Source organism: Strix uralensis, chromosome 21 (genome assembly GCF_047716275.1).
Source record: "Strix uralensis isolate ZFMK-TIS-50842 chromosome 21, bStrUra1, whole genome shotgun sequence".
NCBI classification, from domain to species: Eukaryota; Metazoa; Chordata; class Aves; order Strigiformes; family Strigidae; genus Strix; species Strix uralensis.
This window is the reverse complement of record NC_133992.1, coordinates 845,864-873,401: the sequence shown is the minus strand read 5'-3', so window position 1 is coordinate 873,401 and position 27,538 is coordinate 845,864. Positions and strand designations below refer to the sequence as shown.

Genomic DNA, 27,538 nt, shown 5'->3' with positions numbered 1-27,538 from the left:
CAACCTCTCAGCTCTCCCAACATCATCCCAGAAGAACAGTCTCACTGGTGCCAGAGTTCAGAGTCACACCGCTGGGGGATGTAGGGAGCAGCACCTCTAAACGCAGGACCCTGCCTAGTTGGCTCCGCTGAGAGCTGGTCCTTGAGCTTTCAGTGGGCAACTGGGTCTAGGAAGTGAGTGGGAGGCTGAGGGGAGACCTTATCACTCTCCACAACTGTCTGAAAGAAGGTTGTAGCGAGGTGGGTGTTGGTCTCCTCTCCCAAGTAACAAGCGATAGGACAAGAGGAAACGGCCTCAAGTTGTGCCAGTGGAGGTTTAGATTGGACATTAGGAAAAATTTCTTCACCAAAAAGGTTGTCAAGCATGGGAACAGGCTGCCCAGGGAAGTGGTTGAGTCACCATCCCTGGAGGTATTTAAAAGATGTGTAGATGTGGCACTTAGGGACATGGTTTATTGGTGGCCTTGGCAGTGTGAGGTTAATGGTTGGACTCGATGATCTTAAAGGTCCTTTCCAACTGAAATGATTCTGTGATTCTGTTTTCTCAAGGAATGGCAAGTGTTTAAGGAGAAATGGGAATGATAGAGGAGGTAATTGAAGGAGAAGGCTGACATAAAGGCTAGCAAAGGAATAGGGTATGGCAGAGTGGGAGTAAGGGCTAGGTAGAGGTAGAGAAGGCAGGAGGAAGGAAGGAGCAGAGACTTAGCTGAGTGAAGTTGTGCAGGTTCTGGAGATTCAGTATTGATGTTGGTTCTTTCTGCTGAGCTAGTGTGAGTAGCTGAATAAACACTAATTTTAATGACTGGGGCTCATGTTTTTTAACAAACTCCATCATGCCTGTGTAATATGGGAGAACTAATTACATCTGAATAATGCTTTCAAAAGTTAACATGCTTTTCACAGCTTTCTTCGATCTGTTTTTAATCAACTTTATTTGTCTGCTTGCTTTTTTTCCTAGTGAAAATTGTCATCCGAGGGGACAGGAACACTGGGAAAACCACACTCTGGCACCGTCTGCAGGGAAAGAAATTTATTGAGGAATATATTCCAACTCAGGAGATCCAAGTCACCAGCATCCACTGGAATTATAAAAGTAAGATGGAAGAGGGTGGAGGGAGTGACAGTCACGGGACACTGGCTTGCGGGTAGAAATGCCACTGCAGCCTTGTTTGCTTCTTTCTTCTGTGTCTGCTTGGGAGATAAAATCGTCTTTCATCACTCTTGTTATTTTAATTTATTATTCACAGTTTCTCAGTCATGTTTTTAATAACTTTTCTCAGAAACTATATGTTATAAGTGCTAAAGGATAGGTCTTTGGAAGCCATAATTCAAGGAAGGTGTTTAATAGGTGATCCAAAAGATTTGAAATATTTGTGATATGCTTGACTTGTTAATGAAAACAGGCTTATTATGGAAATCTGTCTCTGAGGCTAACCCTGCTTTTGGTGTTACTGTGTTGTGTAGAAGTGAATAGCATGGTGCAAACTAGTTTTTTACTGATTAAAATACAAAGAGCATCCTGTAACTGGTGAAGGTGATGTTTTAAAAATGATTGTAGTACTAATATCTCGAGGCTGACTTACTGAAGCACAGAAGTAGCTTTTTTTAAGTGCTTGTTTGAGTCTGAGAGATGAGATGCGATTTTTTTTTTTTTTTTTTTTTTTATTTTCCCCATCTGCTCTGGCAGTGTAAAGTGGCTATAAAAGCCCTGGATCTCGCCTGGAGAAGAGACTGCAGGCATTGAAATTGCATAAGGCTATGATTCAACAGTGCATTAAGTCCAGCTTTCAGGTTCCAGATCAAAAATGCCATAGCTTTGTGGGGTGAACTACTGATTCAGTATGAGCTTGCTCTGTAAGACTGATTTTACTTTAAAAAAAGTTCAGCAGTTAGTTTGCCATTACCAAACATTGTCCATCTGCACCACTCTGACCTTTTGTTGAATCAGGTACTCTGTCTTCTCACAGCTGGAGAAAAACCCCCATGCAGTTTGGGTAAACACCAAATTGGGTGCTTCATCTAATTCCCAATCGAGTTTGTATTGCTGGCTGATACCATGATGCCCAGGTCCCATGATAACGATCACGGAGCCGCAGGGTGTGTTCACCAGTCAGCCTTGGCACAGCGCACGCTCAGTCTTCTGTTGCCTTCACAGGCTTCAGCACGCAGAGAGCGAGCAGGTACTGCCGTTGTACATTCACAGGGAGCTGGTAACCAGAGTTACAGAGACTCTCGTGCCCTTAGGAAGGCAGGCTTCCGCTTGAGTCAGCTCTCTCTTGACAAAGGTTGAAAAGGTTTATAAGGATGGATGGTTGCAGTTTGCCTTGGATGAGGGAGAGAAACAGATCATCCTTGCTCAGTGCAGTTAGCGGTTTTATCTCATTCAGGATCTGATGTTGAGCTAAGCCTGATGTCACAGGTTTTCAGATTCTTTCATGGGGACTCTCCATGTGACCATGATGCAAAGGTGTGCCCGTTAGCTTCTACATTTCTTCATAAAGTACCTTTATTTTGGGTACCATCTTCCTGCCATTCTGCCTGTCAGCTGGCCCAAGTGTCGTGGTTTAAACCCAGCCAGCAGCCAAACACCATGCAGCTGCTCACTCACCCTCCACCACCCTGGGGCATGGGGAAGAGAATCGGAGGGCTAAAGGTAAGGAGACTCATAGGTTGAGGTAAAAACAATTTAATAATTGAAATAAAGTAAAATAATAATAATAATAGTAATAATGGAAAGTACAAACGAGTAGTACACAATGCGACTGCTCACCACTCACTGACTGATGCCCAGGCCGTTCCTGGCCAGCAATCCCAGAGAAGAGAGAATCCTGAAACCTCCATCCCAGAAGCAAGAGCAAGCTTCCCAGTCAGCCCTCATCTATCTATTGAACTCGACGCTGTATGATATGGAATATTCTATTTGCCAGTTTGGGTCCATTGCTCTGGCTCTGCTCCCTCCCAGCTTCTGATGCACCTGCACACTAGCAGGACATGGGAGGTTGAAAAGTCCTCGATTTCTTAGCAACAACTAAAAACATCAGTGTATTATCAACATTCTTCTCATACCAAATCCTATACCGAATCAAAACCACAGCACTGTTCTAGCTGTGAAGAAAAAATTAGCTCTGTCCCAGCCGAAACCAGGACACCAAGGCATTGACAGATCTGCAGTGTTCATGCAGCGGTGTTCCCCATCTGCAGCGAAACCTCTGGCACGTTGTGTTTTAGCTGTGGCATCCTTCCCCCACACTCTCTCTCGGAATACCAGCACATCGGTTACTGATGTGTGAACACAGCTTACAAATTGTTTGGATGATGGAAACTATCTCCAAAATCAAACTTGTATGCTTCAGCCTAAACAGATTTAGATCAGAGTAAGAAATGAAATACCTTTTTCTTAGATATCCAAGTCTAAAGAGTGCGCTGAATGTTAATTGTGGTTTTCTGCAATATCATATGTAAAAACTTGCAGAGTTCTGTTTCCTCTCTAGTCAGTGTAGGTAATACAAATGCTGTTTGTAAATACAGCCTGGGAGTCTGGCATTTGATTTCTAAGAAGCTTATTCATACCTGATTGTATACACAAACAGGTACACAGAATGCATGTATACAGGTTTTTGTATACATGCATAAAGGCTTTTGGAGAAAGATCCAGTCATCTCATGTGTTTCTGCATATTTTAGGGACTGGTTTTTTTTTTTTTTTTTTTACTGAGCAGAGGCTTAGAGACTGGCTTTTGCAGCATGGATGCAATCCTGGGGTGAAAACAGCTACACACGAGGCTGTCTTTTGCTGTGTGTTGGTAACTGTAGGTGTATTTGTTGTTTCTAGTGCTTAGTTCTAACATTTATGTGATGATATTTCTGAAGAGCTTGCTGGTTAGAGTTAACAGCAATGTGTATATATGGTGATGGACTTTTCTCAAGGTGAAGTGTTGCCAAAGGTACTCTAAATATCTGGAAGGCTCTGCATGAAATTGTGCCTTTCATTTGTGTTTGTTTCACGTTGTAAAACACTGTGGTTCCTTGGTAATAATTTCCAGCAGTATAGGAAATTCTCTGTTGACCTTCTTAAAACTTGTTTTTAAAAATTACACCCTTTTTCAAAAACACTGTAAGGTATCTTTCCTGCTGTGAAAACTTTCCATCCAGTATGGGTGATGTGGGCACTCTGAAAAATTGGCTCAGATCTAATTACCACCCTGTTGGCTGAGTTAATCTGTAGAGGAAAAATAAAGTTTGTTTTTCCTGTGATCATGTTCTCAAGCTACCTTGAATAAACATTATGAGGTAGTTGGCAGCAAATATTTATGGATGTTAATTAAATGGCTGTCAAATATGGAAGGATTCTTACATTGCCTGGTATTAGAAGATTTGAATTTTAGATGTGGAACGTACCACCTTGTCGTATCTTCAGAAATTTTATACTGGAGGAATTAATAAAGAAAGAGGAATTTGAGTTATTTCTTCCTACTCAGATTGAACAAAATTACTTTTCTGTGCCAATTGTCTCTGTAATGGATATTTGTAATTTTTGTGTCCAAGTAAGGAGTTACCTACTATTCCTGACCCTAATGAACGCTTTTTTAGATTATGCTAGTCACCAATTTTGTTCTCCATTTGGCAGTCTCAGGCAGTCTGAAATAAAATTTGGCAAATATTTTTATTCAAATACTTAGAATGCTTTATAGATGGGTGTGAGGAATGGTAGAGCTGCTCTGCTCTGTAGGATTTGCGATCTGAAGTGAATCATTTAATTGCATGAGAGTAAATATGTCTGAGGACCTGCGAATTCCTGGTGATGAACCCACCCATAAGACAATGATTCTTATTTTTAAGTGAGCTTTCTTGCAATTGGAGCCTTCTCACACCTCTCCACCATTTTCTGGGAAAGCAATGTCTTAGTGTGCCACTCGCTACAGGGTGCTTAGCCAAATACTGAGTAGAGATTTTTTGAGTGGATTGATCCATGGTTTATGCTAATCCAAGTTATAAGTTAAAAGGATGAATTGGCACTCTTTTTGCTTCAACATGCCTTCCAAAGCCGTTAAGGTGAAATGCTGCTGTGTATGAGTCATACCAAAGCCAACACTGGCACTAAAGTAATTATCCTCTTGTGTGTTCAGGATAATCAGGAATGAAGCTGGTGATGAACAGGAAGAACTTACTGGCTATGAGCTAGCAAGAGCACTGGTACTAACAGGAGAAGAACCCATGTGGAAGAATGGTTTTCTTGGATGTTGTGCAGACAGTTTCTTTGAAATTCTGTGTTTCCCTTCAGACAAAAGGGTGCAGAGCAGGTCTTCCTGGGTCAAATGGTTCAACTCCTCAGCTGTCTGGGAGTGCTGCTGCTCAGCCCGATGTCAATACTGTGGAAATTACTCAGCAGGAGAACAAATCTTAACTGAGGGTGCATTCGGTGTTAGGGTAAGGAGGTGGAGATCTCTGGAGCTCAGGAGCAAAGTCCTGGTGCTAGGTGCTGGGTCACTTCCTAGGAGAGCACTGCATGTCACCCCACTTTCCTGAAATGGGGTTCCAGCTTCTCTGCAGAAGCCCCTTGTTTATGTGCTTATGTGTTGCCTCACATGGCACTGCTGGAAAGAACAAGTAGCCCTCTGGACTCTCCTGTGCCCCTGCAAAGTTTGCCATCTGAGAAAGGAAAAATCTCCTGTCCTTTTGCAAAAAGTCTTGACCATTGAAAGGCACCAGGATTGACTTTGTTGGTCTGTCCATCGCCTTGTCCTTCAGGGACAGCAGTGGCACTGCCAGGCCCAGCTGCAGGGTAGGACTTTGGGAGCAGACCTCCACTAGCTGATCTGTGTCCCAGCACCCGCAGGGTCATGGCTCACCCTGAACGGACCATGGACTCGAGCAGCCCATGTCACAGGGAGAGCACCCTGCTGTGCCAGTGCCTGTGTGTGAGTAACTGCCTGTACAGTTGAGTTCCAGGCAAGTGAGTAATGGGGAGTGGTTGGACTTTAGCTGTACCTGGCTTGATGGTCTGTAGAAATATTCAGGGACAGAATTAATATGGGGAGTTTAATCGTTTGAGCAGAGGTTTTAGTACTGCAGGCTGCTGTACACCTGCTGTGTTTTCAGTCCCATATGAGCCTGTGGTGCGCTGGTTGGGCTGAGCCTGGGCAAGTCTCCAGTTTGTCCTGTGCCCCCCCTGCCCTGCTGGCAAAGAGGAAGATAAGCAGGAGTTGCTATGAGGAAAAACAGGCTGATTTTGCTTCATGCATAAAGTGAAAAAGGATCTTTTTCCAGAAGCAGAGGATCAAAGTTTTCCTTTATTCATAATCTGTCTTTACAATATTTTGAAACATTTAAATTAAGCCAACAGTGAATTCTGTAGAGGAAATGTTTCCTGGTTTTGACAATGAAGCTTAGCTAAATTCTCATGCCATCCTATGAGATTATTTTCTACTCAGACATTATCCTCCTATTCTGTTGCTTTACATTCAGAGCTGCTCCAAGTAAAAGCTTTTGCTTTGTAGCCTGTAGCATTTCCAAAAAAGCAACTGTTCCTTGGAACAACTTCATCAAGATTGGACTGCTTAGTTGGATTCAGTAGAAACATCCAACCAAAGCTGCCCATCCCTCGTGCCATCTCAAAGTTAAGCTGCTAGCTGTCAGAACCAGCAGTGGTGTCTCTGTAGTTAGAATTTTGCTTGTCTTGCTTCAGATTTTAGGAACTCAAATACATGTTGCTGTTTATAATTTACTGATACTGCAGCTCATTATAAGGCAAAATTGCTAGTAATATCTTATTTTTCACAAAATGTGACTTGAAGTTTGCAGAGAATAGATTTCGGTAGCTGCAGGACTGTCTGCACTGTTTGTCACATTTACATGAAGATGCTATTAGTAAGGTTGATCTTCCTTAAATGTGTATATTTCTTTTTTTTTCAGTTGTACACCTTGCTTATAGACCAGACTTTACTCTCCAAATGAAATTTATGTCTTTGTTGAAGGAATATGGAAACCTCTGTATGTTATGAAAATAATCCCCACAAAATATTTCTAACATACTTCAAATCTGACATAAAACATCAAGGAAATCTAGCTATCACTTATGTGACTAAGAGCCTTTAAGAAGTTCTTTAGATAGCACAGTTTTGGTGTACAACTTGGACCTTGAACAGTGGGCCGCCTTCTTGGTGTGTTGGGGTTTTCTTTTAGCTCACTCAAGGATTACTTTTCTTTTGATATTCATCTGCTAGTTTGACAATGTTGGCTTTGGGTTAGGCTCTCTGGTGAGCGTTGAGTGTTGGTCATTTTACTGAAACCCTCGTCTAACACTTTGTGTTCTTATTGTGCTTTTAGCCACTGACGATATTGTTAAAGTTGAAGTCTGGGATGTAGTTGACAAAGGTAAGATTTATAACTTCTACTGGAGATTCATTGTTCCTTCTCGATTTTAATAAAAAACTTACATGGAATTCAGAAATACCTACCTACTTCTACTTTAGAAAAAGTCTGTGCTTATTTTTTTCAAGTGCAGGGATGTTACTTCCTGAAAAAATATGGAAAGGAGAGAGGAGTCTCCTATGCTAGAGCCCATTGTTTAGAACCCAAACTTCAGACCAAATCCAATATTCAGAAGCAGTTTCATGTGCTCCATGGTGAAATAGTCTGCTGCTTAGTGTATTCAGATTCTCTGAACCTTATTATAAACTTCATCTTCTTTCCTTTAAAGTTTTATGTATGTTTAGACAGCTACTGAGTTCTTTGTTCTGTTTATAAAAGTTCTTGCCGAGCTGTTTTTGTAAAGGAATGCTATTGTTAAATTGATAAAATGTTGTATGTAGGAGGGAAGGATAAGAGAGAAGCCAATTACTTAAATTCACTTAGGACAGAAAATGCAATATATTTAATCCAAAACCTTTTCTAAATGCTTAGCCAAGGAAAGTATTGTGATGTATACATAAATTTTTCATTAATTTTCAATTTTTGTCAGAGTATAAAGTTCTGTTTTATAAAAAATAAAAATAACTCCCCAAAACATATGTGATGATACAGTCTGGATACAGCACAAATCTGGGTGCAGTGGAATCTGTTGCTAGAAGGGGTTGGGGTTGAAATGTAAATCTTAACAGCCCGTTCTGTAGCCCCAAATGCACGTATTGTTTGGCTTTTAAAAGGAGTTTTGTACAGCCAGGCTCCTGGTTTAAAGTGGAAGTATGGTCAGGAAAGCAGCTCTACAAGTGAGCAGCTCTTGCTTTGTGGGTTGTGCTCCTTGTTTGTGTGTTTCTGTCGGTCAAATCTGTTGATCGCAGTCATTGAAACTTAAAAACTTTTATGGTTTGGCTGCCGCTACCTTTCCTGCAGCCTTAGCTGGGTCTGTGCTGGCACACCTTCCTCAGCAGAACTGCGTCTGAGGTGCACTACCTCTGCTGTATCACCTGTGCAACTTATACATGCATTAACACCAAAAAATAAGAAGTAGAATAGGGAATGGGAAAGGGAGAAATGTAATTTTTCATGTTAGCTAAATTGTATTTAAAAAGTAAAAAAGAAGAGGTAATGAAAGATAGCAGCTTTAGTTCAGATGCATAATGGAGCCTTTAGGTTAAACTTGAGCCAGTAACTTTAAATTAAAACCCTGGGCACTTCATGTTTTCATTCTTTTCACAGTGTAGACAAAACCTTACTTAGATCAGAGTTACTGCTGAAGTCAGTCTGATTACAGTTTGGCTTTCAGATCCTGGGATAACATGTGCGGGGCTGGAATCTGAGCAAAACATCTGTTTTCTCGCTGCCTTGCAACTTTGGTATGAATAGATAGACAGTCAGTTTGGGGATCATGTGGTTCCTGCATTTATTTCTGTGAATAGCTTCTCTGAGCAAAGTCATCTTCTCAACTAGAGACTTGTTATTTTTTTGGCGAAACAGATCAGATTTGATATGTGCAGATGTTGATAACAGCTCTTCTGATACTGCTTTCATTTCTGACAGTGGAGCATGTGTTAGAAATATCAAGGGACTCTCTTCTCTCTACTTTACATTCTTCTGAAATAAAACTCATTCTGTTAAGATCCCTACTTATGGACCACAGATATGTATTTTTATGTAATTAAATGTACTTAATCAATGCAGTGTAAAAATTCAGACCATCATGATGTAACAAAATCAAATCATTTCCTATTGCCATAGCATTGTGGATTGTTGATAAGTGCAACTTTAGGAAAATGTGCAAATTAACTGTTAAGTGCTTGCTCGTATTTAACTTTCATCTTAATGACATCTCATGACATTTTTGTTCTTCCTTCTGTATGCTTAGGACAAAAAATCCTCCTGCGTGATGCTTTTGGTGAGAGACACTAATCTAGACTGTAGACTTTTAGTAGTGAAGTGTCCAGTGCTGCTGCAGCACAGTGCTGACAAGACCTGATCCTCCTTTTTTTCCTTGCCTACCAGATCCTGGCTAATGTGCATATTTAGAGTTGTGCATAATGCTGCATTTATCAGGCTGGATTTGAAACTGCCAAAAAATGCACATTCTGAACGTGTATTTCAACATACATTGTTTTCCAGGCTAAATTTTTTTTGCCAGTGTTTCCCCATTTTGGAAGAACTGTTCCTTGTTGGAGGAAATTAGGAGACCTCTATTTAAATTAAGGTGTTTGATAATGTATTGAAAGCCTGATGTGGGGATGTAGTTGGCCTGTCTAAAAGACGTATCCATAAACTGCAGTTTTCAACTTTAGTCTTGTAAAGCAGCTTCAGCCTCTTCTCTGCTGTGCAGTGCTGCCATTCTTCATGTCTCAGTGTGACTGTGCACAGGAGGATTTGGGGAAACTTAGTAAGTCGCACCCTGAAAAACTTCATGTACGTTTTTGCACTGAAGTTAAAGGTGGTTTTACTAAGTGGTGTTTCTCCTCGCACTTACCAGCGGTGTGCCTCCCCGTCCTTGTGAGTTCAGCAGTGTGCTTTGATTTTTCCCTCCGGACTGTTTCAGGGATGCCAGAGGCAGCTTGGTTGGCCCTGCCTGGCTGGTGCCTCGGTGCCGTTTGTTTAGCACATAGATGTTCATTTGGAACGGCGGGGAGATTTTCTGTGAAAGCTTAAAACCCGTGAGGTTGGTTAGTGCGCTGAAGCAGGGGGAAATGGCAGCTGCTATACTGACTGCTCCTCTTACCTTTTTCTTGACTCTTTGGGATTTCTCTTTTTTAATGTGCAGACTCACTGGAGTCTGGACTTCTCTGCCGCCTGCTGTGTTCTCCTTGGGCCTGCTCAGACAGCAGGGCTCATTTGTGTAATGATGGCATTTGTTAAAATCTTAACAAGTAGAGCTTGCCCCCAGCTATGGATTGTACTGAGTTTTGTGCGGTGTGTGTAGTAAATACCATCTCCTTTGCTGCCCTTGGAATTAATAGAACATAGGAAAGATCCCTCAGCAAAAGTCACAGTCCTGACTCATCTTTCTGGCTTTGCAGCAAGTTGTGTAACTACTGCAGGTCATAAAGCTGTAACAGAAACTGAATGCAAAGAAGCTGCTTGAATGCAGGTGATTCAAGAACAGTTCTAGAAGATCTCCTGTCTTGTAACTTCTGTTGCTCTGGTTCCTGCATCTTTTCCCATACACTAACTCAAGGGATCAAATAATGTTTTTTTCTGTTGCCCCCAAAATAACATAAACTCTTTCGCTCATATTGGAGATTCCTTTCCTCTCCCTCCCCTTCACCCCTCTCTCTCCCAAAAGTGTGCTACAAGGAGGAGGAAAGATCAGAATTAATATTTCTGTTATTTTCAGATGTTATAATTTAGGTAACACTGGGGATGCAAATATTCTAGATGTGTGGTTTTGAATGGTGAACAGAAGCATCTCCCTCATGCTGTGGAGAGCATTTGTTGGAAAGCTGTGCTGAATCCTTGCTATCCTGCAACAAAACTAATGGTGCATAGAGGTGCAGAGGCCCTCAGGTGCTGGCCACAAACCCAGTCGTCTGGTGTTCAGTAGGAACTGTTGTGCAGGCTTTGGGGCACTGCTGCAAGGTTATTTAGTTTCAGTGTTGCTATTATGCCTGTAAATAAGGAGCAGTCATTGTTCTAGGTAGAGAAGCTGAGCAATAGCGACATGAAGACCCTTTCTAGTTGAGGCTCCTAGATTACATATCAGTGCAACCTTAAACACAGGACCTCGTTCACATAATAGCACATCATTGTGCACTTGCCTTTACAGGCTGAATTACATCTTTTCACTACATACATCTTTTCTTTATCTGGCTCATCCTGCAGTTTTGGTTCCAAAAATAGACACTGTGCATGAATATGTACACACATGCGCTTTTCAGCTCTGTTACTCCTTTATAGATGACCTCCTTTACAGCAGTGATGAGCATCATGTAAGCATATTACTCATTCCTCTTGATACACATATAAAGCCATAGGCAGGGGAAGGCATGTGAGTCATATATTCAGTCTCAAAGCATTGGTTGTAAATGTGTTCAGGTTAGAAAGACACCTTGATTGCTTAGGATGGGAGGAACTGTAAAGAGTATTTGTGGTTGCTTGGGCTTCTGTTTTAATACCTAGACATTCAGGTCATGCCAAGCATAATTTAGCAGTAACTGCAGAAGTAGTGATGGTTTGATATTCAGAGAAGCCACATGAATGCCATTGATTTGAAATGAATTTAACTGAAGTGGGAAAAGACATGTACATCCTAGACATTGCACACCTTCAGTTGTGCTGGGAAAAATCAGAGCCCATACTTGGATCCTCCAGGGAAACTCAATGCACGAATGGGGAAGGATCAGGATTAATGTTTCTGCTACTTTCAGATTTCAACAGTAAGATGCCACAAGGCAGGCAAACATTTTGCAGCAGTGGACGGATGCACCTACCAGACACACTGTCAGGGTGTAGGGACTGGAATCTTCTGCCACATCCTGCAGCATTACAACTTGCATGAATAACTATGTATTTCATAACTATTTATCCTTGACCTGTGTGCAAAAAGAATGAAACACTTTGTTTCACATGCAGCGTCTGGCAGAACCATGAATTTTACAAGTAGTTGCTCCAAGTTAATCAGCAAAATTGGTGGAAGCTATTTTTGTCCCCAGTGTTGCAGAGTCATTTTTAAAGAGTCAATGGGAGGGGTTTTGTGGGTGCATCTGAGCTGCCAACACGTTCTGTTATCGGTGACACAGGGAATTTCTAGAAATTATGAGAAGGAACTTCAAGTCTCTGCCATTACAGTTTAGTTAACTCATTATTTAGACTAGGAAAATCCTGAACAAAGTTAATTCAGGAGTACAGTTCTTAATTACTGTCAGTAACATCTGGAAGGTATTTGGTATCTAAAACATAACTCCAGATCTTGCATGGTTATTCATTGTGCAGTGCTCATCATTGGATAAAACTCTGGAAACTGCTGTACATAGTTTAAACAATACGTGGGGCGCAAGGACAGATTTTTCATGGTATGTTCATACTAAACTTCTTTAGCACAAGGTGAAGGATATTGAGACTGCTAAGCAGTCCTTAGTGCTGAGTGTCTACACCAGAAAATCACCTTAGCTGATTGCCATGTTGCTAATCCTACGTACAGATACACGGTGTCTTCTTCTCTGTCTGCTGTGGGTGCAAGCTTTAAGATTTGGAAACACAATTACAGTGTAACTGATGTAACACAAAATTTTCAGGGAGCCTGAGGTTTAAAAACACTGACTCCTTTTGTGGGGGTGCAGAGTCAAATGCCAATGGTGCTTTAAATGTCAGTTTGTGAACTTACCCAGTGCTTACTGAAGCTGTAAGAAAAGGGAGAAGTCTCAGAGGATCTGCCCTTTTAAGTATAAGGTCTGTATTTTAGCATGTGACTTAGAGAAAGTGGATGAGTTGGAGAGAAACCTGTAGATTCTTCCAGATGGGATTGTGGCTGTGGGACTGCAGAGCAAGTCTCTGTAGTGGTTTTCTAGTGTCTTCTCCAAGTGTTTATCCTGTTGCCTCTTGCACTTTCCTGTAAGCTTAATCAGAGTTTTACCTGCCCTCTAGCTTATTTTTGTGTGCATGTCTCTGGAGCGTGTGGCTTTGGATGGTGCCTCTGGAGGATTTCCTTTCTGCACCTTCGCTGGTGATGACTAGACCTGACCCTCTGGCTCTGGCCTTTCATGCACGTGTAGGCTGTCTCTCCTCTATTTCTCCACAGCCGCCTTGCCACAGTTTATTTGATTTTGCTTGGATTTCCCCTTGTATGAGTTCTGTCTGTCTTTTGGCTGTTAAATTCTCACAGTCTCCTGCCGCCCTTTTTTTTGGTCACAAGTCAGCCCAAAGCACCTGACAGGCTCTGAGATCACATTTATTTACAAGACTGTTTGCTTCAGGTCAGTGACATAGCACAACAACATCATAGCATCTCTCAGGAGGGCTGTGTATGTAGTTGGGCAGTTCAAGTCATAGCAGCCCCGTGATCTTTTGCTTCTTCAACACTAGCGCAACAAAGCAGCTTCCCTCTGTGGTCAGGGAGTGCACCAAACCCTGTATTATCCAGTCATTGTGACTTTATGTTGTGAAGAACATGGTTCAAACTACCCTAGACTCTCTTCCTATTCATCTTTGAATTAGACTAGCTGGTATTCTTGAACAGGGTAGCTGGTATTCCTCAGCGAGGCATGCCTGTCCCAGCCCTCCTCATTCCTCATGCTTATAGTAGAAGTTGGATCTGCTTTAAGGTCATGTTCAAAATGCTGTGGTCCTGCCCAGACCTATCCTGGAGTTCTCTGCCCAGTGTAATGCTTTTTTTTTTTTTTATAATTCTTTTTAAGGAAAATGCAAAAAACGAGGAGATGGTTTGAAACTGGAAAATGACCCTCAGGAGGTGAGTCACCTTGAATGCAGATGTCTGCCTCTTAGCAGGAGGCCTCTAGTCCACCTTTGGTCTGTGGAGAGTAAGTTCTGTACTTGTGTCTGCTTTAAGGACAGCCTGGCAGGCGGATGAGGGCCAGTGTGATCCCTGACACTCTTCACTCTTTTACCTGTGCATTTTATCCCTGTTCCTGCCCTCATCCCAATTCCCTGCTGTTTTCCATTCTGTCTTTTGGGAATGGCTGTGCCCTGGATGTTTACCCGGTAGCTTTGTACCTGCCTGCACATGGTCAGTGGCAGAAAGTCCTTTTGTAATGGACTTCTTATGAGTCCTGAAGAAGTCACTTGATGCCGTGCTCTCTGGCTGCTCCTTAACACTCGACTAACAATTACCTTTTAACACCCTTTGAAATATAGAGGAGGAAGGGGTGATAGAAATGCTACCTAGCACATAAAAGTGAACAGAGTGACTTCCTCAAGACTCTTGCACAAATGTGTTTCCTTTGGATCTTCTGCTGTAGAACAAAGTGCTGTGTGGGAGACCGTACTACCACATTCCCCAAACCACATTTGGGCTGCCAGTGCACTTCCATGGCATTTCTTTCAAAAGATGTCCTCAGGAAAAATTCAGTTTAAAGGCCCTTGATCCCATGATCTGTGCTGCAGCTCTTAAAGAGCTTTATTGCTTCTGCGTCAGTGCCCTTCGGGGCTCAGTGCACAGAGGGTGTTCTGGTACTCGCTCCATAACGGCTTTGTTGAAATTGATGGGAAAGGCAGCATCACTGGTGTGCAGAGAGCTGAGCACTCTGTCCTGGGGATGGGTCAGGACAGTACCTGTTTCACCAGGGTGCCAGTTCTGCTCAATCTGTGCGGTCAGACTAGGAGAATTTTCTTTAAAAACATTCTCCTATGGGAAAAAGCCTTTATGAGAACAGATATCACAGCTGCTTCTTCCTTTGCAAATGTGGGTGCGTTTTCCATTCCTGGGAAATGAGTGAGAATTGTTCCATAGGCACCAAATTGCAGCAGAAGCCTTGGAGGTCGAGTTGTAACCAGTACTGTACTTTGTAGCATGCAGAATCTAAATGGTGAATAGCAAATCAGGTACTAACAAATACTTTCAGCCCTGCACAGAAGGAACTCAGCAGAAACTGCATCTCTGGCTTAGCATTAGAAGTACAGTCAATATTTGGGTCGGCAAAGAGGTGTAATAGAAGCTGTGTCCTCTGTCCTCCATCCTGTAGCTTATATGGAGTTATCTTGTCAACGCAGGATTTGGGGGTACAGGGGAAAGAGGCAGAGGCAGGTTTTAGCATTTGCTCTCAGACATGGTTTTTTCAGAGACTGTCAGGTGCTTCACATCCTGCTCCTGTGGGCAATGGAAGCTGTGAACCACCAGGTATCTTGCTTAAATGATGATGATGTGAAAGCCACAGTGGCTGTCACTTTAGAAAGTTCGCCTATTCACTACTCTATCAGCTGTGCTCTGTACAAGCCTGACATTGAATCCAGTTATTTACTGCTTCTTTGCCTTTATTTCCTCAGGCAGAGTCAGAAATGGCTCTGGATGCAGAATTCCTGGATGTCTATAAAAACTGCAATGGTGTAGTGATGATGTTTGACATCACCAAACAGTGGTAAGACATCTTCAGCAGCACGCACCATGTGATTCTCACTTGTTTAGTGAAAACAAATGACTTCTAGACCTCTTGATTCCCAGATGGACTCTGGAGCTGATAACCAGCCTAATGAGTTGAAACAAGCTTGTATCTCTTAAAATAGTAGCTTTATCTTCTGACATGTCTTTTAATATACTCCCCTCCTGGGCTTGTTTCAAACAAGCAGTCTCCCTGTGGGCTTGTGTGCTGCAGTTTCTGATATACTGCTGTCTGAGGCTTGATAATTAGTGCTGTCACAGGTGCAAAGTATGCTGGGCATGTTACAAACCCCTGCTCTCCAGAACACAAGGGAAGGGGGAATGCTAGTGAGAAATTCCCAGGAAGACTGTATTAGTAAGGATTATTCAGAGGCCCTGGCCTGCATTAATGTACAGAAATAATGAACTGTTGTTCATTTTGCACATCTGGTGAGGATGATGAGAGATGTATGGAAGCCAGAGTGGAAAGAGGAGGTGGTAAGAGTTCCTGCTTTATATTTAAGCTTGTGTTTTACAGGTTTGGTGTGGGTCAGTGAGCTTGCTGACAGCTGAAGGGAGGGAGTCCTTTTCTTCTGCTGACCCAACACAGTTTTGTAGGAGTGAGGGAAATACTGCTGCAGGAGATGTGAGCTGCTGGTAGAAGTGGATTATTGAACTTGTCAAGTAGTTTTTGAATAAAGAATGATACAGATATACTTACAGTTAATATATTTCTCTGAGGGGGGCAAAGAAACCACAGTTGTGAAAGTATTTTGGACAAAAATTTCTTACTTTGCTTTTGTTTTTCTGTGACTTGTGCATGAAGCTGCTCACAGAATGATGTTTCCCACTCATCTGCCTTTATCTCTTTCTCTCCTATGGTGAAGGACATTTAACTATATTCTGAGGGAGCTTCCTAAAGTGCCGACCCACGTTCCAGTGTGTGTGCTTGGGAATTACCGAGACATGGGGGAGCACCGGGTCATTCTGCCTGGCGATGTGCGGGACCTCATCGACAATTTAAACAGGTAAGATGGCACCACAGTCACCAGGCAGGGAGCAGGCCTTGGCTACTCTCTGTCATCAACCATAGATAACCATATTGCTGCCATGTTTCAGATGCACGTCCCATTGATCCTCTGACCCTGTGGCTAGCTTTTGGGCTTGCATAGCTCCAAGTGTCTCATGCAGCAGCTTCAGTTTACATGATGGACGCTTTGATCTCAGAGCCTGTTCTGGGAAGATTGTTAGCTATATTCCTGGAAACAGTGAGTGCCTGTCAGCAGGTGCCTTTCAGAAGTACTTTTCCCAAGAAGTCATCTGCTTTCTGGATAGTCCTTGTCTTGTGAAAGAATCCTCTCTCTGCAACACAACTGTTCTCTACTCCAAATAATTCTGCTACAAGAGAGCCAGCCAGCTAGTGCAGCTGGCTTCCTTGCTCTTCCTCTGAGAGCATCCCCATGCAGCATTTACTGGGCACAGCCAAGTCACATGCCTCCCTTGCCAACCAGGCAAGATTATCCCTTATGCAGAGATCTGAGGTGCTCTGTTATTTAGTATAAAATACTATTTGTTGGTCAGGATTCAATAGATTGTACTTTTTTGTGTGGTTTTATGTTTTTAAGGCATTTTTTCTTTTTCCTAATCTCTTATTTGTTTATGCCTTTGTCAGGCACACAGAAATTGTATCGGTTTTAAGGCTTGATTCATAGTGTAATAATTTTTTTACAAGTTCATCTCAATGTGTGACTTATGTAGGCCTGTTTTGTGGTTTTAAAGCAAAACCTTCACTGAGAAACGGAACAGCTTGTACAGCTGTGAAACTACCAGTTTAGTAAACCAGTGGCCCAGTGTCCTGACATAGTATTTCTTAGTCTGGCAGCCACATGACACTGCAACACAACAACAGCCACATTCTGCCACCCTTCAGGAGGAACAAAGTGTGCATTTTGTCTGTAAACAAAATAACGAGTCCCTAGCAGAATGACCTGCTAGCCTACATTTGGGGATTGAGAGGTTGGCTTGTAAATGAGAATTATTCGTGTTATGTAGTTTAGCAAGTGCCTCTTCTGTGTGTATGCAGTCCGTGTCCTTTGTACAGTTTTCTTCTCTCTACCTATCTGTTTGAGACAGGCCCCCTGGCTCCTCATATTTTCGCTATGCTGAGTCTTCCATGAAGAACAGCTTTGGCCTCAAGTACCTGCACAAGTTCTTCAACATCCCCTTCTTGCAGCTGCAGGTAAGACAGAAGGTATTTCCCTAATGTGCTGGGTGGGTGGGACAGATTTCATTTTCTCTGCCTCTAAGGTGGGAATTTGGTATTTGGGGTTTCTTTTGTTGTTAACGGATCCTGAGAGATTTTTGTTTTCATTAGAGTTGTTATAGCAAAAGTATGTTAGTATATCAGTGCCTGGGACTTAAACGTGTCTCTGCTTGTGAGAGGACTCTTCTCTGCTGTGTTCCTCTTTCCTCTAGAGAAAGGCTCCAAGGTGATGAATAACACTGTCAAGAAAACTGCATCCAGTGGTGTAGTTACCAAGTCAGTTACATATGCACTTTTGTTAAACTTTGTATTTAAATTCTGTTCAGTTAGAACTCATATGAGAAGAGAGTTGGTCATGAACAGAACAGCTGAAAGTCTTTGCCCTAATGGTAACTGATCTGCTTGGATCCGGTGCACATAGATCAGAGTCTCATACTTCCTTCATAATTGAGGCTTCTTGGGTGGACTGAGTGGAAGGCAAAGGCTGCCTGGGCATGGAAGGGTGGAATTCTCAGCTGTGGTCCTTTAGAAGAGGACCTTTCGGGCTGATCATACAGGAGTCCTTTGGGATCAATACTCTACACTTTTTGGGGGTACATATGATGTTGTATCATTGTTTTCTATTGGATGGAAAAAAACCAGGCAGTTGATCTTGATTATCTTTCACCAGTAATTGAAATGTCTGTGTGTATTTTTCTGAAATGCTAGTTCAGAAGAAGCTTGGATGTATTAGTGGATGTTACCATGTCCTCGGGCTGCAGAGCAGAAAGAACCAGGATAAGAAAATTGAATGCAAAAAAGCCCAGTAAAACAAGTCAAACAATAAACTTTGGAGGAGGAAGTTGTAGAAATCTGAGATATAAACCCAACTTGCTGCTCAGTGGAGAAGATTGAAATCTACCAGCATGGTGTTGGTTAAATGTTTGGTTTTATAACCTCAGCTCCCCTGGTAAAGTGATGTCTTGTGGAAATCATGCAGAATAATTAGTTCTCAGGTTACTTTTGTTTGTTTTGTAGATCTCTCCTTTTTTTCTCAAATAGATAAGAGACAAAGATGACCTTCCTGCCAGTTTTGTTTCCAAAAGCTGCTCATGATGATACTGTTAATAGTCAGTACATGCAATGATTTCCCTAGCTGTGGTTATAAGCAGGAAATACTGAAACATACAGTGTTGGGTTTGCTTGGAAGCAGCTTTAGGATGTGAATCTTAGGGGACCTTTCATTTAAATCTGTGGTGTATAAGTAAGCATGATCTGTTAATCTGAGACTGAAAGCAATTAGGACACTTAGATAAGTAATTGTCCCCAAAGCCAGAGAACTACTTGGACAAATCTTGGTCTTTAGGGAAATAGAAAAAGTAAATCTGATACAACCTTTAGTTGTTTGGAGATTCCAGTGATGGTTGCTTAGGAGAGGTGAGGGAAATGGGGTGACCAGCCCATATTTGTTCTCTTGCTCAGTGGGCTCAGCATGCCACTAGGAGTACTCCAAAAGGTGCAGGTGCCACGTAATTAAAACTCCCAAATCCTGTGTTTTTCATGAAATGTAATTCAATAATTCATCACTGCAGAAACAAACTGGAAGAGACTTCTCATTACAGTTTAGTTCCCAAAATGTGCAAGGGGAGATTTGGATGAGTACATGTAAACCATGCTTTTAAATATGTTTGCTCTGTTCTTGTACCGCAACACAGAAGATAGCAGTTGAGGAGGTTGTCGTGTGCCTGTCATTCAAGGAGAGAGTGATCAGATCATAGCTGCCTGGCTTTTCCTTTAAACCAGCAATGCCCAAAATAATTCCTGCAGTTCTGTCCTCATACAGGGATTGCAGGCAGGTGCTTTTGTGTGCATTCTAATAAAAAACACAGCATAGGATCCAATGTGGAGATGGCTTGTTTCATTTCCCTCTGGCATGCAGGAGATCCCTGGCCTTGCTGTTTTGTGCCGAGGCAGGTGACACTGCAAATTTGGAAGTTTTTGATTGCTTCCACCCAGATTTTGGGGCTTTACTTGATGTCAAACTTCAGCCAAGATGTGCTGTGCTTAGTTTCTTCAATACTGCTTGCATTTGTGCCATGGGTTTATTAGAAGAGCTCTGCAGTAGCTGCTGCTGGGTTGCTCTGGGTGTTTTGCTGCTCCTGGAGTCTTGCTTTTGAGCGCATGGGGAGCAAGGCTGGGGAGCAAGGGAGCAAGGGCTGGCCCCACTGGGCCTGATTAACAACTAGTTAAAGTTTGTAGGAAAATCACAGCTAGACTTAATTCCTGCTTATACCTTCAGAGAGATTTGCCAGTGACAGGCTCCAGAAAGGAGTAATTTCCTTGGTGCTTTGGAGCAAAGCAGAGTTAAAGGAGAGGAATGCTACCAGGTATTAAATGCACATATGATTTAATCAGTCCCAGTCGACCTCTGAGGTTTCTCTGTGTTCCTCGGCCCAGCCTCCCACAGTTCTCAAGGGGAAGAGTTGTTCAGCTGTATGTGAGATTCCAGGCTGTCCTTTAGCAGAATTGGTGTTCAGTGCATTGGTTTTAAGTTGCATATTTCTGTGTTCAGCTTACGTTCATGCATCTTTCATGAAGAAAGCAGTGGCTGAAATTCATACCCTCGGTATAGAGCACATTCCCTCTAGCAGCCCAGGCTCTTCAATTATTTATCAGTTCCTTTCCAGGGGAAGGATTGTCAAACCTGAGAATGCAGTTTAGCTGTAGGTATTGCTGGTGGCCCACATAATGCACAAATGTGATCAGGTCAACCAGGCCTTCAGATGCTGTGCTGGAAGGAGACAAAATTCTGCAGACGGCTGAAATTGCCTTTTCCCAGGAAGCACTTGAAAGTGGCGTTCAGCCAAAGCCTTGGTCTGTAGCACATGATTTATTCCCTTCTTTTGGGTCATTGCTAAAAATAAGCTGTTTCTTTCATATTTTAATACCAGCATGGTAAAATAGAATTTATTTTTTAAGTATTTGGAAGTCCGTTGTTATATTTTACAAAATTCAATGCAAGTATCTCTTAATTAAATCTAAGTTCTTAATTTACTGTGATCTGTGAAAATTGAAATAAATAAAACTCTGGTATATGTCTGTGCCAAAGTATGAGGAAAGGCAAACCACTTGTTTAATAAAAGCCATTATCTAAGTGCCTAAGGTAAGCGTTGGAGAGCAGTGTCCCTTCTGTCTCTGTTTATTCAGGTAATTTGCTCAGCATTTATTTCACTCATCTTAGGAAATTGAGGATAAAGAAGCAGAAAACTTGCTCTTTTTTGTCTCATACTGTATGAATAACATAAGGATAAAACCTATTGCTTTTAAAATCTTGAATTTCTTGAGTCTTGAACTCTAAAATCTAGCATTTGAACTCTAAAATCTTTACTGGTACTTCTGTTAGTGTAGCAAGTTTAAATATGTATGGTGTGTTTTGCTGAAATTTTCTTGTCTGTTATCACGTTAAAGGGAATTCAAGTTAACTAATGACTTCATAATTCTTTGTATACATGTTAATTGAAGTCAAGTTTCCATCTGCATAGAGCTTATGAATATGATGAATAAAAATTACCTAGCAAAGGAAATATGGATCACTCCAAGCTCTTAACACAATGGCAGAGGTAAAAATGAAGAATCTAAATCCCTTGGAAGCAGTAAATTAGCTTAAATTATCATAGAAGCTCTTAAATTTCAAGGAAGAATGTATCTTCCAGTAAATTAGCGTGTTTAAAGGTTATCAACTGCTATGAATCACCTGTCTTATAATACAAAAAAAGATTCACTAAAGCCTTGCTTGCTGATTTCAGTCATGGTAGAATTTGATATAAATCAGTCTGCTCCATGGAGGGTTCAAGCTGTGCCCTGTCTACTCCCTCGGACAGAGTAGTGTGGTCTGGTTTATATAAGGCAGATGAGTTACTTGCTCTTTACATTTGTATGCTTTCTTGATAGTTTCAAAGTTGTCACACCTATGAAACTATATTGTCAATAGTATATGCACATGGTTATTGAATGCCACTGCTTTATCCAAATGTTTGTCTTTCCATAGGGATTTTATTCTGTAAATTATGTAGTAGATTTCCTTTTGTGCTTTTTATTCTAATGGGATCTTTCTGCAGTGAGCATATGTGTTGTCAAACATGGAATTAAAAATTCACCATGGTTATTGATGCTAAACTTCAAAAATACTTGTCATAGTAGAAAGCTTAAAAGTACATTGAGGATAAGGCAGTTATGAAAGCAAAAACCTTTGTAGTTTGGAGGAAACCTGGTGTTTCTCTTCTGTCTCCTCCTGTCGGGACGGTGAAGCAGCTTGGCCCGTGGCACTGGTGGACCCTGCTTCAGCGGGCACTGTGCAGTGCCCTGAGCTGTCGGACACGTCTCGGCACAGGCTGTCCCGGCTGCCTGTGCCGTCTAGTGTGTAGGCAGGGGGAGAGGGAGGACAGACGCTTTCAGGCACCAAGCGTTGTGACTTTTGGCTCCAGAATTCAGTGTGTAAATTGACTTGCGTGCCCCTTGCACAGGCGGGGGCCGGTGGCGGGAGCCTGGCCATTGCCAGTGCCCAGCTGTGTGACAGCGGCTGCGTCTGAGCTCTGGGGCCTGGGTTGTACCGTGGGGCGGGTCGGGGCCACAGACAGTTCTAGTCTTGGCCAGGGGATCCTGAATCATGTTTCTGTGGAAATGGACACTGTTAGCCCTGCGGCTGGGGGCACCCCAGAGCTGGGTCTGCTGGGCAGACGGGTGAGGAGGCTGGTGCTGGATCCACTGCGGGTGAGCCTTAGGAGCCGGCTGTGCCCATGCAGTCTCGGCATGGTGTGTGTGGTTACTGATCCCTTCTTGTTGCCATCCGGGCTATCGGGAGGAGTGTCCCATGGCCATTTGCAATTGTTTTGGAGCCTTTTAATCCAGCACTTCCCCCTCAGCTGAGATTTTTGCTTGGATTCAGTTGGAAATGTGGAAAGGGAAGGACTGAATTAGGCTACCCTGTGTTACGTTAGTGAAGCCAACTCACTTTATTGTATGTTTGAAATGGACTGTGGTGTCTGTCCCCCATCTGTGGGGCGGCAACTGACGGCAGAGGGGCAGTGACTTCTAAAATTTTACTGAGTTGACCGGTTGTGCTCACTCAATCTACCCTGACAGTAAAAGGAAAATTATTGTGAGGTTTTGCATCAACTGGGTCCTACTCACAGCGGGACTTCTTCAGCACAGCAAAAAATGAAAGATCAGAATGAATGGGTTGCACAACTGTTCTCCACAGGAGTGGATACTGTTCTCCAAATGCAATTGGCAATGCTGTGTCTGGAAATCACACGTTATTGATTTATGGTTGAGTATAGCTCACAGAACAAATTACTTTCTTACACACAGACTTTCTGGATTAACATACTTTTGCTACTGCTTCAGCTTCCCTTTGTGCTTCTGTATTTAAACCGAACACCGTGAGAGGGACCAAAGCTCCTGTTTAATGCATTGCTGCGGGTAGAGTGGTGACACAAGATCTCGCTGCACCCTGTGAGCACACAGAGATCTGTTACAATGACCCTTCCTGCTCAGACCCAGCTTGTTTTCCTTTCTTCAGAGGGAGACCTTGCTACGGCAGCTGGAGACGAATCAGCTGGATATTGATGCAACTTTGGAGGAGCTGTCAGTGCAGCAAGAGACAGAAGATCAAAACTACGAACTGTATGTTATTGAGCCATCTTTTCTAACTGTTTTATTGCAGTCTAGGTGTCACATGGATGTTGGGCAGCCCCAGCTATGGCATGTGGCCAGACTGAAGGGTCCAGTGAGTGATATTTAGGGTTTCTTTGGAGCCTGTAAAATGTCACTTCGAAGTGGCATCACCTGAAAAGAAGCATGCACTTGGGGATCCCTCTGAAAGGGTCTGGTTCCTACAGGCACGTAATCTATGGGAGGGCAGTGGAGGTGGAGCTGAGCAGCACACCTGGAGGCAGCACATGCTGAAGGGATTGTAGATAAGTATGTTGCAGCCTCTGATGCTGAAAGGGGATATTTTCCATCTCTCTACTGCTCAGCACAGAGGTTGGTTCCTCTTCTTCTGGCTATTGCATTGCTGTGTATTGTGTGTCTTATGATAGGCAGAATGTAATACCAACAACATTGTTGTCTTTTGTTCCGTTTGAATAATTCTAGACTCCTCAGTGCATTTCTGGTTTGAAATAGTGGATAGTTCCTGCTGCCTTGTGTTTGTTCAGTGCCCTGTCTCTTCACTTGCTGCTTGAAATGAGCATTTGCCAGATGTAGCACTGCAAAGCGAGTACATCTGTAGCACAGTGAACAGGAATCTCTTCAAATTTATATGTTATTGACAAATGTGTTCTCTGGATTTCCACTGCAAGGTCTTTATTGCAGTGATGTGCAAGACAGAAAAGTCAACCCCAGAATGAATTGGAAAAAGATTCTTTACAGGCAGCTTTATTTTGAAGTTGGAATCAATGATTATGAAATATTCATGCACAGCCATTTTGACACGCATTTTTCAGGCCAAGTTTCAAGTTCTATAACCTTAGTCAGTGTGTTTTCCTTTGAGATCATTGAAATACCCCATATACACACGGAGCAGTACTGTTTCCAGAGTGTTCACCTCATTCCTTTCCTTAGGGACTGGTTAGTCTCCTCGTGCCTTCAGCAATTCTCATCTCAAAGGACTGGGCTGTGTGGGCTGTGCTGTCAGATTGTTTTCCAGTATTTTTGTTTATACTCCATCAATAATGGTAAGATACTTAAAGGAATCAAGAGCTGGCAGAGCTTTTTCAAACTTAGACCGGAAGATCTTGCTAATTGGTCACCTTTCACCCTTACGCCAGCTTTAACATTTGCTGGACTCAGACCCTCACATGTGCCAATTCAGCTCACAAGTCCAGCAGAAAGCTATCTTCTGCCATGTCTACTTCTGGGTTAATCTGAGTCGGGCTGGATCTGAGAGGCATCTGCTTAACACCAGAACTTAAAGGAAGCAGCAGCAGTATGGTGCTGGCAGAGGTGGGATGGCAAGACCTCATAGTTCCAGCAGTAGATATTGGACCGGATCATCCCATCCGGTGTAACCACACCAACACACGCCGTTTTATAATACTGGTGTGCTTCCTCTGCCAGAGTATCCTTTCTGGGTACGTGCTCTTGCAGAAATACTATGATTGCTAAAGAGTATCCAATGGTGGTAGCATCCAGAATTGTAGGGCCAGACTGGTCACGTTGCTGTAGGCACTGCGCGCTAACGACTCCAAAGGCACGTTCTTGCCTTTTGCAAGCTTGGAGGAGCTTTTGGTGCAGTCGGTGGTGGCTGGCATCACCTCAGTAGAAGCCCCTGAGTCATCTGCACAAATTCCAAAGCCAGATAAACATTTGACCCACGTTGCCAGTGCCCTGTCATTTTCCAAACCAGCTTGTGAGCGCAGGAAGAACAGGAGATGGGGGGTGTGTGCCTGGCTGCAGGACAGCATGCTGTAGCAAAGCACCGCTGCTCAGCTGCTGGGGAGGGCTTGTGCTGCAGGTGGCTAATTGCACTATTAGGCTGCATAATTGACTTAACATGGCATAAGAAATAGCTTAGCCATGGTACCTGACAGAAGAGGAATCGCTAAAATATTAGAAGCAAGACTTTTCTCTAGGATTCTGGTTTAGCAAATAAACCGACATTTTTATGCAGCCGGCCAACTTTTGCTTTCGCTTCAGCTACTGCACATTTCTGTCTGTGTACTGAGACCATTGTTCTTTGCTTTCAGAAAATAACACTGCTTTACAGAAAGGTCTTTTAAAATATCCCTGGATGCCTCCTGCCTTGAGCCACCGATCCCAAAAGAAAAGCACCAGTCTGAGTGCTTTAATCACGCTGACTAAAATAGAGTGCTATTTTAGGATTTTTGAGGTTCTCCTCTGCACCCCAGGTAGAAACAAAGAGTCTGTTCTAGTGGCACCTCTGAAACAGATGAGCTGCAAAGGGGTTACTTCAGCCCCAGAGCTGACAAGAATACTCTTCCTAAGTTAAGTTTTATCCCTGTAGGAGCTCTTCAGGCTCAAGTCCTTTAGCCAAAGTCCCAATTTAAAGAAGTAACGACACTTGTATGGCAGGGAACTCAGGTTTGGGTGAAGTTCTGATTCCTAGTAAACAGTTTAGCCTGGTGAACAGAGTATCTGTGGACCAACAACAGCACATGGTGGGAATTAGAGCTTGCAGTTTTGAGGCAGGTCTGCAGCACTCATTATTAGGGCTTGGGAAGGTTCTTGCACCCGTGCTTGTCAGATGCCCATCATTTGGGGATTATGATGTTTAACATGCTGCTTCGGTGGATGTCAAAATGAGCACCTGATGCATTGTGCTCTCACACTCGCCTTGTTGCACACAGCATGTGCACTAGTGCAGTGTGACTTGCTGACCCTTGGCAGATGGGAAGCCCTTGTGTTGGTTGCTTCAGTTTAGACAATACTTGGAGTTCTGCTGTCGGTCGCCACAAACTGCACAGCAAGGGCATCCTCAGGCACTTGGGGGTGCAGGCCGTGGTGTGGCTGCTGCAGCACCTCCTCCGACACAATTCCTGCTGTCCTGTCATAAAATCAGGCCATGGAGCAAGGCAAGGTGACAGTGCTAGGACATCTCAGTTATTTCATTCACTCCTGTGCACATCTAGTAGCTGCTCTGTCACAGTGACCGATGCTAAATTTGGATCGGTGAGAACAGAAAGAGAACAAGAACTCATCCTCCTGCTGCGGCTGGGTACCTGAGGACAAAACGTCATTGCTCCAAAATGTGGATCCCAGAGAAAACACGAGGTGGCACACAACGCTGCCTCATCCGCCTTATGTAAGTCATCCCTTGGCAGCCACTGACTGGGCTTTGCCTGTATAAGACACATTTAGATGCTTCCAGCTCTTTCCTTGTGCTTAGTCTCCTCTCTGCCTGCCACACCTCTTGCTCTGGTACTTTCCCTGTGGTTTCTCAGATTTTACATTTTCAATGCTGCTAAAATCACATTTCAGCCCTTTTTGAGTTCCCGAATTCTTATTAAACAAGCAGCAGTGACTTTTTTTACTCTCTTTTGAATTCGTACTTAATTTGTTCAATTTTTCCATCTTTAATTGTACCCAACTTATCTTCTGTCACAAGGAAAACTTTTTTATGTTCAGCGTGCCTCACTGAATGGTGCACATGGAGAAGTAGTTTTCCGGAAGTTGTGGAAGCTCTTTGTGCATATTCATTTTCTTCAGGAGTAAGCTGCTGGTGGAAACATTTGCAGAAGTTAATAAGAAGCAGATCTAATGTATAATTTTCAGGAACTTTTATGTTTGGCTGCGTTTTTGCTAGTATTAGCCTTTTTTTTTTTTTTAATATCAGAAGACATTTAATTTCAAGGGTTAAGTAATCAACTCTCTTTGAATTAACTTCTTTTTTTTTCCCTAGGGATTAATATAAGTTGGTCAAAAGGAATGTTTAAATTATTCTTTGTGAGAAATCCCATCTTCTTTCACACGCAGTTTTGAGAAGCCTCAGGAAACTCATCTATAAACCACTGTGTGATTGATTGATTGATTTGTAAGCACATGAAGTCCAGCTTCTTCACAGGAATTGTTCGTAAGAAATGAGTTTTCAGATCATTTACTCCTTGTGTTTAAGAGCTTTTAAGCAAACTGTTAGTCAGTCTTTGTAAAAATATATTCAAAGCAGTTGAACTTGAGATTACCTGAGATAATGTATGATCCAAGCTACAACTTCTGCAGCAGCAGGACCTGTCCCAGGTCTGCCACACAATTGAAGTCCTTCTGGGGAGTTTCCCAGCAGTGTCATACAGCTGTCATCTGCATTGTCAGGTCATCCTGGATAGCCAGGTGC

General features: G+C 42.7%; 1 protein-coding gene across 9 annotated transcripts in view; it reads left to right on the top strand.

The window, feature by feature from the left end:
• The window catches only part of RABL6 (RAB, member RAS oncogene family like 6), a 60,212-nt gene that overhangs the window by 7,065 nt on the left and 25,609 nt on the right, over positions 1 to 27,538 (top strand). For 4 of the 9 annotated variants that reach the window (XM_074890760.1, XM_074890764.1, XM_074890766.1 and 1 more), the window contains 7 exons: positions 958 to 1,092; positions 7,325 to 7,372; positions 13,771 to 13,823; positions 15,356 to 15,447; positions 16,334 to 16,474; positions 17,580 to 17,685; positions 23,270 to 23,373. In XM_074890760.1, coding sequence (XP_074746861.1) covers positions 958 to 1,092; positions 7,325 to 7,372; positions 13,771 to 13,823; positions 15,356 to 15,447; positions 16,334 to 16,474; positions 17,580 to 17,685; positions 23,270 to 23,373 — 679 coding nt within the window. Of the gene's footprint in view, positions 1 to 957; positions 1,093 to 2,418; positions 2,653 to 7,324; positions 7,373 to 9,281; positions 9,312 to 13,770; positions 13,824 to 15,355; positions 15,448 to 16,333; positions 16,475 to 17,579; positions 17,686 to 23,269; positions 23,374 to 27,538 lie in introns of all 9 variants that reach the window. The other 5 variants (XM_074890759.1, XM_074890767.1, XM_074890768.1 and 2 more) reach the window with 5 other exon arrangements.